Here is a 12130-nt window from a genome sequence, read left to right as displayed (position 1 = left end):
GAGGCAATCTTTTTTCAATCTTACTCTGGAAATATGAACTACATACTTATGAATAATGTCAAATTTTAGTCATGGGGTCAATTGATAATTTCATAGGTATTATTTGATATATGATACATGTAAGTAAATGAATAAATATTCATAATTGATCAGCATCGTTCTTTTTGTGTATTATACACTAAATATCAAGATATGCTGGGTAATTCTAAAGTGGTAGAGTAATATTATTTGAAATAGAGAGATTAATTCCATCTTGCTTTACATCCTCCATTGCTATTAAACTGAATATTGAGTTAACATGTTTTTGTTTTTTTTATGTTGAATTGTACGTTGTTTTTTTTCCACCATTAAGCAAAGAATGTTTTGTCTGCAAATAAAAAGAACAATTAAAATTTATTCAATCCCCTTTTTTGGATAATACACGTGTGAAAAGGTGAATTATAATGTTAGAAGCATCTGTCAATTTCAAAGTACATTTTAAGTAATAAATTTAAACTATTTACAGTGTGAAAGATCTTAACTTTTACTTACGTCTTCAAATATTTCAACATAGACATTTTTTGCCAACAAACAAATATGATAATTTACTCTGATAGCTTGACATAAAATAGATAATATCGAAAGCTTGCATTGACTTGCTTAAATAACATTACAGCCGACGCAATGACTTATATAACATATGGTGCATTATACTCATTGCATGTCTTTTAAAGTCCGTTCGTGGCTGAAATTCAATATTCTCTTTCATGTGTAAACTATTAAAATTACTTAATACCAATATAAATAGTTTTTTTTTTTCAAAAAGATATCAACATTTAGATAAAAGTAAATCTTAATTAAATATTTAAATGAAAATATATTTAAATTAAACATCTGAGTAAAAGTTAATTGAATAAATCAGTGAAATTCTTGAATTACTTAAATCCGGAAACATAAACATATTTGATTAAAATTTTACAATTAATCTAGGACTGTTTGTACATTGTAAAACTTTGTTAGATGTTGGTAGTATACACCTTTTACTTTTTAGCTAGACTGGCAAGACAGTATAGACAACTGTAACAAATTTGCATAACATTTTTTCACTGATTAATTGTTCTTACAGTTTACCAAAAGCAACACTACAAATTGCAATACTTTAATAAAAACTTACCTTGCCTTGTTATTTCAGTTTTTCTCAAGCCTTCGTTTTAATGTTTTTGCTAGGTTTCTTGATTAACGCGCGTAGAAATTCGCTGTCATTTTATTAAATTTGTCGTTTGAAATACTTTTATGGCCCATAGCAATTTTAGGAGTATATTAAATTAACCTATTTTTATGCTTGATACACTCAAACTAGCGGGGGAAAACATGATTTCAAAAAACCCAATAGGTCTTAAATACAAGCAAACTTTATAATTTGGCACTTTGATAAAAAGATAAGTCATGAATACTTTGACGCAATAATAAAAAAATACTGCTATAGTTAAATCACGCCTAAATATACAAATATAGAAAACAATAGTAAATTAAACATATAACTTTGCTTTCTTTTTAAATTTTTTCTGATATCAAATTTTTCCTCCAAACTAAAGAAACACATATAATGCATGCACTATTGTTTCTTTAATCAAAGAATTTATTATGATGTAATCACTTTTTATTCTACTCACTTGTGTCTAGTATGCACCTTCGTTTCAAACCGTAATTAGAAATTAAAATATGCATTTCCATACATGAACTATATGTCGACAGACACAAATATATATATATAGTATTTTTGCTTTAATATTGTAATTTTTTTATACTGATAATAAGATCTGAAAATGTTGCAACAAAAGAACACATATGTTAATTGAATTATATGCCTCTAAATTGCCTACTCACGTGTTTTACATAAGGCTCCTTCATAGCCAACATCACATCCAGATAAGCAAGTACCATTAATCGGAAAGCAGTAGCTGTTGTTTCTACAGTGCCCGCATGTTTCATTGCATTCATATCCATAAGATCCTCTATTGCATTCTAAAACGATTACATATACAACGAATGTCAGACAGCTGTTGCTGTTTAGCACAGATAATGCAGTAACAATAATTGCACTGACTTGCATCAGTATTGTCTTACAACCATAACAAACCTAAACATAAACGTTAGTGAACGTCATTCATTCTCGTAAATTGCAAAAAGTCACTATTATGCGATTTTAGTCTAATTCTTACATTAAGTTTACATCAACTTGTTTCCTTTTGTTTTATGTTTCTATTTGAGTAAAAATGAAACATAAGTTTCAATTAAACAAAATTTAAAAAAAAATCGTTTACCATGGCACTTGGTTTGATTAAGAAACAATATAATTTGATCGAAAAAATGACTCCCGAATGGCATATGTAAGCGATTATTTTGTTAAGAACTGAGTACTGACAAGTCATGTTTTCATTGATTAACCTTTTTTACAAAAAAAAATAATTCTATTTTCACTTTGAATTTTTCATATCATCATTCCTATACATATGAACCAAAGTTTACTTTCGTTTTAAAGAAGCTTACTGGGTATTTAATAACACTTATGGCAAATGAAATTCATGTGATACATCTCCATTTTTTTAATAAGTTATCACCACTTTCCTATTAACCTGCTGTATATTTATCTAGTTATCCTGATAACTTTCTACTCACCTGTTTTACATAAGTCACCCTCGTAGCCAGCATTGCATCCAGTGAAGCATGTTCCATTGATATTAGAACATTGACTTTCATTGAGACAGTTTCCACAAATTTCGTTGCAGTCAACGCCGTATGAACCACTCTCACAATCTTTTATATAAAATGACATGAACTGACTCTAACTTAATATTTAGAGGATAATATAGGATGACATTTAATGCTACCTTAAAATTATGCACTTCTCGGTATACATTGCAACAGTTACATGTTGTTATGCCTTTATTAAAAATTAATAACTATAATAAAAAGTCTAGGTGTTGAAAGCAAATACAAGGCTGTTGTTCCTCTGCCTGTACCTGTATTTTGTCCTTACCTGTTTTACATATGTCTCCTTTAAAACCAACTTCACATCCAGTTAAGCAAGTCCCATTGATATGAGAGCATTGGTTTTCATCACGACATTGTCCACATGTTTCATTGCATTCAATACCATACGATCCTTTGTCACATTCTGCAAAGATATGATATATATATATATATATATATATATATATATATATATATATATATATATATATATATATATATATATATATATATATATATATATATATATATATTTCTTTCCATACAAATATTGACGCACGTTTTGTTTTTTAAAAATACCATAACTAAACCCACACTAAACGTTTAAATGTGTTTGTCTTTAAGATTCATGTTTATAGAAGAACTATGTAATCATGTATGATATGCAAAATTTATCTCGATGCTCAGTTCCCAACAACGCTTACATGTTACCTGGCTAAACAGTAAGAACACTGAATGTAACCAGGGATACATGTACAACAAAAGGCTCATGAACCATTTATAGCCTTACACCCAGCTCAAGTATCATAACATTTCTTATCACATTCATTTCCAAAATTTGCACAAAGATCTGCTAGTAAAAATGTGAGAACATTAAATAACGTAAGTATCATTGAAAAAAAAAACCACATAACAACCAGTTAAGCATGTTCGTTGATATGAAATTTATGTCTACTTTTAACGAGAGTAACTACATTATTTGGTTCATCTAAAGTCATATATTTATATATACAAAGTATTATTCCCTCTATTTCTTACAGAAACTTATAGTTAATTCATAGCTCTATGAAAACAGCCATACTGAAAAACATGACACGCCCCATTTATCGACTGGTCGAAATCTACAGCGGCTGAAACTGACAAGAAAATGACAGGACTAAAATGGACAGGCCTTGTTTATAGATTGTATGAAACCGCCAGCGACCTAAGAAAAATCACGAAATTATTGTGATGATATCAGACTCAAAGTCTCACAGGAGACAATTTGGCTGTTTCTTGTAGCTTAAGTTATGTACTTTAACAGTAATTTAGTGAATTTTACTTACTTCTTATAATCAGTTAAAAGAAAGTTGTAATATAAACAATAACGCGGGTCTTTTAAATCGTATTCTTAAAGAAAACATACCTGTTTCCGCCCTGTGCGATAGAAACAGAATATTCGCCCACCCGCGTGATATAAACCCTAGGGGTGTGATATAAGATTAATATAACACCACTCTCCCGCAATCTTCGAATGTTATATCACACCCCTTTCCGTTAATAACCGGCTATTTATGACGTAGAGTTCGGTATGCATCGTTCAACTCCGATCTCCGATTATGACGTCAAATAGTTACGTCGACGTCAACTTAGTATACAAACAGCTGGTGCAAAAATAATTCAGATGAATTACATAGACACAGAGCGATTTTTTTAACAATAATCATTCATCACATGATGTTTTTATTGTTTGTTTAATTTTTTCTATTAGTATAAAGATATAAAAATCATACCATGACACTTTGCTATATCGCATCCCTTATTAGCCCTCGTTCGCTGTATAACCTTTGGCTAATACTGGATGCGATATAAAAAAAAAATCCATGTAACAATCTATATTTCTGCAATGTCGCTACCTTCATATCCCGCACGGATCACCAAAGAAAGCATTTAATTGTTTAAATGACCCGTTGTCACAACCTAAATTATGTAACGTTCACCAGTAGAACAAAAAAAAAATAACTGAGGTGATATATTCTATGAACACATATACGTTTTGATGTATTGAGTGGTATGATTGAATTCTTTCACCAAATAATCATGCTGCAGAGATATCAGAATGATCTCAAAATTTGCATACTTACGTGTTTTACACAAGTCCCTTTTAAAACCAGCATCACATCCAGTTAAGCAAGTTCCATTGACATTGGAACATTGTTTTACATCACGACAGTATCCACAAGTTTCATTGCATCCAATACCATACCATCCTCTGTCACATTCTTGAATGATCAGATGCAAGAAATTAGTTGTGTATATATATATATATATATATATATATATATATATATATATATATATATATATATATATATATATATATATATATATATAATGATGCGTGTTTTGCTTCTTTAGCAAACAATAACTACATCTATCCAAAACTTTCAGCTGTGTTTGTTCTTATGATTTATTGTTTACGAAGTTACCATGCATTATGTTCAAAATTTACGTCGATGATTTAGTTTCCGAAGTAAAAAAAAATACACGATTATTAAGTTACAATAATTATGGTTATATGTGTAACGATTTATTTTTTTACTATTAGACTTATTTCGATATAAATGTACATGTAGCCTGCTCAAACAACCAGCATTCTAAAATAAACCCTTCTACAATGAACATTACTGTCTTTAGCGTTCTCTATCACGAGAAGGTGATTTAGGTTACCTCAAGTATTGATTGGTTTTTGTTTTTCGAGATGAAAAAAAATTGATAAGTATGATAGTCAATTTCACACAAAAATAAATATTCTACTGTATGTTGATTCCTTTGAATAAGGTCTTAATGTTGTTTTTTTTCAGTTTATGTATGAGGAAACTATTCTGAATAATTTTAGACCGGCATCTATATTGGGACACTGTTGATGTTTTAAAAAAGAAAACCCGACTGGTGGAGTAAATCTTGAACAAATATGGTTTGATAGTGTGTTGTTATTCCTCCTATCTTTAATTTTCGATACTGAGTGCGCGGTACTAGTGTGTTTCATTGGTCAACCCTGCTTGTGTCTGATCTTTCTTTCGCAATTGTGCGGGGCTAGTGTAACGTTTGTGTTGTTGGCGCATTGCACTCTCATTCCTGCTTCGCGCAGTGGTTAAGTCTGCACTTATGTTCTGCATATTGGCAGAAATCAGGGCTATCTGATCCTATCTCCATACGATTCTATCTCTTTTATGAACACAAACAGTGACCACTTTCACGTTACAAAACATTATACAGTTTTGTCTGATATAGACAGCAATGACTGTATAAAATATGTGTATACAATATGTTACAAGAACTTTATAAATCTACATGACTATCAAGCCACCGCATTGCTTGCTTACATATGTGAAACAGTAACAATGCACTCACGTGTTTTACACAAGTCTCCTTGATAACCATCATCACAACCAGTTAAGCAGGTTCCAATTGTATGAACGCATTGGCCGATTTCACGACAGTTTCCACATTTCTCTTTGCAATCAAAGCCGTATGCACCTTTGTCACAGCCTTAAACATGTTAAATTAATCAGCTACTAAATGACCAGCATAGGTGATATGTATTATAATCATACGTATACATTTTGATGTTTTTAATATCAAAGAAGGTTTTCGAGTGGAAAGTTTGAATCGATCTTTATTCATACATCTTTAGAATTTAGGTAATCATTACAATGAAATTACTGGATTTGACATAAAATCGTTAAATTACAAGCTTGACTGGTACCTTGCAGATTTTCTACTCACGTGTTTCACATAATTCTCCATTAAAACCAGCATCACATCCAGTTAGACAAGAGCCATTGACATTGGAGCATTGGTTGATATCACGACAGTGTCCACACGTTTCTTTACATTGAAGACCATATGATCCTTTGTCACATCCTTAAACATTTATAAAGGTTTAGTTAAGACTTTTTTTGAACAAAGTCAGGGAGCATAAGCCAAAATCGAACCTCGTGTTTTATATATATTTGTATAATTTTATGCTAAGTATGTGATTTTTCATAATTTAAAATTTATGATAATGGGTAAATCGGGCTAAATCAACAACTCTATATACTAACTAGCTTAAACAAAAATATTTTGCATATCTGCTTCAAGATAAAAGAACTAGAAATGTGACAACAGCAAAAAAAAAGAATAACTTCTAAAAAATTCTAAAAAAACAAAAACACAAAGCAAAATAAAACAAAACAACAAAAAACCATGATTTTGTGTTTTCTCCCCATGGATGTAGGTTTGCCAAGTTAAACTTTAAATACAGTATACTGTTATAAATTTTACTGTGATCTTATTCTTTTGTTTATTTTTTCTTTTGTCTTAACAAAATTGAAAAGTCACATCTTCATATGACACATATTATTGTAAAACATGTAATAGACTGACGTATGCCTACCTTTATTGATATGAAAAACCCGAAAAGTTGCGAATGTCTACATGGTGTGTAAATTCGAAGAAAGTAAAAACGGTGGTGAAAAAGTGTTGAATTCTTCCAGTCCCTGATTCTTCATTAATATGAATCAAATTTTTGGGTGAAAGGTATTAACAGCATCAAAATGGTTTGTTGTAAATAATTTGACTGATATTTTCGATGCAGCTTCATTAATTTTCTCCAAAATCATTTTGGAGTGAGTCTGCAATTTTTTGCTACATTACGGGTATATGGGAGGCATTTAAACTGTAATTAAGGCCTGTGTCAAGACACATATTATTCTAACTACTGTACGCAGAATTTAGTGAAATTAATAGCATTATCGTAGGCTTAAAGCTTGGTTATGTAAATGTCAACAATACGGTGTGTCGATATATTTATTTCGTAAATGTCCTATATAATATGCGATCTCAACACGTGCACGCACGGGTCAAAGTCTAGCATAAATTTGAGAATATTTAAATGTATTTCCTAAGTAAAAATTCAACATCCCCTCCCCTCAAAGAAAGAGTAGATTAATCCTATTTAAAGTAGTCCGAGTATCGCACTACGTCATAATACGGATTTTACAATATTGGTTCGACTATTACAAAGCGTTTTTAATACCCGGTATTGATTTTGCTCCACAATCGCTGTTGTAAACAATGACTATAATAAGCAATTAGAACGGTAATATATGTATTCTATGAGAGATAGAAATGATTAATATTGAGAAACTCGATTCTGTTAATGTAAAATGAAAAACGAAGTTTCTGATTAACCAGGATCTCAGGTATGCTTATATTTTCTTTGTTTTGACCCCCCCCCCCCCCGAATTTTTCTTTTTCTTTTACTAAAACCGGTTTAAATTTAGAGACAGAAGCTATTTCTAATTTAATCAATCGTTAATTAATTAATGTTTAAATGATATCTAACATTGTTAACAGATCTAGGCAGAAAACTGTAGCAAAATGTGTTTTTAACGGATATTTTCGTCAGGGTCTACTTGGTTTAGAGCTTATAGCGTGAAAAGTAATCCGTCAACATAGAATTTTTTTTACCAAATCTTTTTCTAAGATGTCAATCTATAGAATAAACACCATGAATTTAAGTTTGAGTCCATAAAATAGTAAAAAAAATTACCAAACGCGATACTAGCATTGCATTTTTAAGGTCTTCCGTTTCCAACGGAAGACCTTTCTATTATTGTGCGGGTTAAGATTATTCTTATTTTTCTTTTTTTTTTTTTCTTCCTAGACGCGAAATTTGAGGCTTCATATCGTGCTCATTTCTGAACGGTTTTTGCTCAAATTTTCAGGGCTAATGGACTTTACAAAACACTATCTTCATCAGTTCATAAAAGTTAGAATTCCCTTTCCGTTAACGAGTTATTCCCCTTTTAAAAATTTTTGGGGCCTTTGGTTTCCAGACAAAGGCTCCGAGACTATGATAGCAGGGAATGGGAATCCAACGAATTTGAATAACAAAGACATTGAAGTTGTATACATCGGTTTTTGTTTTTTGATTACGTTCCTTATTTAGGAAAAGGTAGGGGGTTAAAAAACAGGATTCGGAAGAGTGCGAAAATTTAGTCATATTTTCCTTTGTATCTTTTAAACAAAAAATAATTTGTTAAAACATGTAGAATAAAAGTTGTGCAGAATATCAAGGGCTCTCATTTGACACCAATAAAAAAGGGCTGGCCCCTTAAATTAAGGACCAATGGCCCCTAAAAGTTTTTGCTTAATAACTCAAAAACGGTTAGGATTTTGATATGGCTGTCGCTGGAAAAGTTGTTTGTTGGGATCTCATAAAGGTCGTTACAATGTTATTTTGTATGAGACTTGTGTAGTATGAGTGTAACAAGCTTTACATGTTAACATGTACCTGTTTTCATTTGACAAGTTAACGAAAGTCGTTGCGCGTACAACTGGCATAAAGTTACTACAGAAAGTATGCTGGTTAATACAAACGGCATTAATTCATAAGAATTTTTTTTTTTTAGAATACGTGCTTTTTTTTTTAGGAGTTTAAGTCATTGTTGTTAATGTTTTATAATGCACAATCCTTAAAAACGGGATTTGGAAAACAAATCATTGTTAACTTTTTCTTTTCTAGTAAACCACAAAATATGGAATTAAAAACATCTATATATGCATTACATTTTAGTTATAAACTCCATGCATTTAAAATCTACCTTGAATCAGAGCTGTGTGTGTGTACCATTACGTAAGCTCTCCCTCGCCAGCGGCCGAGAAAATCGGTCACCATGGTCGCGGCTGGACTACCTAGCGGTCAGCGGTTATCTAATACACGAGAGTTGCGTCTCTCATATATGTGTTTATTTATCCGCAAACTCAAGAATTGTTTTCGTTTTGATTACACATATTTATGGATTAAACGATTGGGTGTCAATTAAGAAATCGTTCAGTTAATTAATAAAAGCAATGGCATTCTCAATCTAAAGCAATAATAGACATAGATCAATTGTGGGTTTTAAGTTTAAAATAAATAACTTCTATTTGATAGAGTAAGGTCATTATACTGCAATCTTTTCAAAGCTTCCTGGGTTATGAGCTGTGCGGGTCTGTGCGTTGTACCTTTACGTAATCTATCGTTCGCCCACGGCCGAGGATCTCAGCCACGGCTGCACTACATAGCGGTTATTTTATACACAAGATTCGCACACCGAGACGCACACTTCCATGCATATGAACGTGTTTGAGTAAATATAGCCGTAAATACAAGAACTGTTTTAATTATATATTATAAAAGTTTGTCCATTTTGTATTTAATTAAATTTGAGTGTAAATGAATATTAATGAACGATATTACTCCAAATCGGAAACATCGTCAGACATAAATTAATGGTTGGTTTGTTTAGGTAAAATATTTTATAAACTGTTCAAATAATGTTTTAAATCAACAACAACAACCCCCCCCCCAAAAAAAAAAAAAAATTAAACATTTAAATGATGATCATCCATCGCACATGGCTGAGGAGATCCGGCGCGAGTGGACAAGTGATCCGCGGTCGGTTCGTGATCTTCTACATGTACCTTATCACGCGTTCATGTTTCATATTTTGCACGGATTATTATGTTTTCAACTATTATATTGGTTTAAGATGAAAAGATAAATTTATTTTACTTGTACAGTTGATTAAGCATTGATGTATACGAGAGCGTACAAGGTGGTTTAAAAATCAAATCAAATTATAATCAAAGTTCCATGTTACATGTTTGCGGTATGTGCTAGCACGATAAAAGAATGTCCAGAGTTGAGGCATTCGATGAATATTTAAAAGAATATTTACATGACTTTTAAACAACTTTGGATTAGATTCTATCGGTCACATATTAATCACTTCTGTAGTTTTTCTACATGTATACGTTTCATTGTGGAAGCGAACTCATTGCTGCCCCCCCCCTCCTCCCGGCCCGCTGACAGGAGCTCGCGCTGGTATTTTTTTTTTTTTTGATTGGCGAAACGATATCAAGATCTGTCGAAAATCATTTTTAGTGGCTTCTTCTTATGTGTAACATTTTGTTTCACTTTCCCACCCGTTTGTTCATTCGGTCAGTCTGTGTTTAAAATTGAATCGCCACGTGCGACCGAGAATCTCGTGTCGCTACAGCTCAGAACATATATAGCCCCGGGTCATCAATTCTTATGTAATTGAGTAACAGTTGGAATGGTGCTTTTACTACATAAAATAATAACCACTAAATTTGTACGTTGGATTACGTATATGTATTATAGCCCTGACTTTTTATCTCAGAATTTAAAGGGTTCATACTTATAAAATAATTATGATCTATCTATTAATGAAGTCTGCATGTATAGTATCAGGCGAATTCTACTATTTGCGCACACATTACGATTCGCACTACTTTGTTCACTATGCACTGACAGCTTTGTTTAAATTTATTTAATATTTTAATGCATTTTTCTTGCGATTTAAACTTTCATACAGTGACATAATTATTCAATCACACTTAAATGCTTAAAAATTTTTAATCGAAAAGTACTCTAGCCTCGCCTACTATAAAAGCATTGCAAATTTCTATGCTATTTGATGTATGTTGTAGTTTCGGCATAATATTAACTTATTTCATAATACTGACAGTTCATATCACATGCCAATTATTTCTTTAAAAGGAATACTTTGTTTCTGTACTGACTACTGTTTACCGACAACTTTACAATTACAGCGCCTTTGAACTTATACATGTGTGAATATGACATGGAATCCCGATCCCGATTCAGATAAACTTGTGCTAGCCAGGGGCCCGTTTCACAAAGCTATCTTATGACAAATATCTGTCTTAAGACCAAAATTTGTCATAAGTTTTTATCATAGCTGTTTCACAAAAGTGTCTTAACTTATGATAATCCTAAGATTGTTCAAAATCTTAAGACACCCAGATACCTCTCTTAAGTCAAATTTAAACATGGCGGCGGCCTATGTTTTGATAAGAAATAGGCAAGTTATAAGGCGTGAGAGTGTATTCAGGGACAGAATCAACCCATTAGATTATATGAACGATTGTGACATCTTGGAGAAGTTCCGTTTGCCACGACATGTTATCTTTGACTTATGTAATGGGCTCAATGATCGTTTAGAGCCCCCAACCAAAAGATCACATGCCCTTCCAACATCATTGCAAGTCATAGTTTTCAAGCTGTATGTGCAGATCTTCATGGTATAAGTAAAGCAAGTGTGTCCAGAATTGTTTATGCTGTTACATCTGCTCTAGTTGCCTTAAGTCCTGTCTACATTAAATTTCCTTCTACTGACAGAGATATAAACAATACTATACTGGACTTCGCTCTTATATGTAATTTCCCAAACGTGATATGGGCAATAGACGGGACAAATTTTCCTATTCAGGCACCTTCAACTCATGAGTATTTGTTTGTTAGCAGAAAAAAAACTTTCATTCAATAAATGTGATGGCA

The 12130-nt window shown here is 31.9% G+C and overlaps 1 protein-coding gene across 1 annotated transcript in view; it reads right to left on the bottom strand.

The window, feature by feature from the left end:
• Window positions 1-1597: 1597 nt before the first annotated feature.
• Window positions 1598-12130, bottom strand: part of LOC128174317 (multiple epidermal growth factor-like domains protein 6) — a 46477-nt gene continuing 35944 nt past the window's right edge. The window contains exons 6-11 of the mRNA XM_052839892.1: window positions 6502-6639; window positions 6127-6264; window positions 4857-4994; window positions 3020-3157; window positions 2659-2796; window positions 1598-2004 (exon numbers count right to left, since the gene is read on the bottom strand). Coding sequence (XP_052695852.1) covers window positions 1859-2004; window positions 2659-2796; window positions 3020-3157; window positions 4857-4994; window positions 6127-6264; window positions 6502-6639 — 836 coding nt within the window. The 3' untranslated portion in view covers window positions 1598-1858. The remainder of the gene's footprint in view (window positions 2005-2658; window positions 2797-3019; window positions 3158-4856; window positions 4995-6126; window positions 6265-6501; window positions 6640-12130) is intronic.

This window comes from Crassostrea angulata, chromosome 2, assembly GCF_025612915.1.
Source record: "Crassostrea angulata isolate pt1a10 chromosome 2, ASM2561291v2, whole genome shotgun sequence".
NCBI classification, from domain to species: domain Eukaryota; kingdom Metazoa; phylum Mollusca; class Bivalvia; order Ostreida; family Ostreidae; genus Magallana; species Magallana angulata.
Note: the sequence above shows the minus strand (reverse complement) of the source record. Positions and strands in the feature narration are given on the sequence as shown.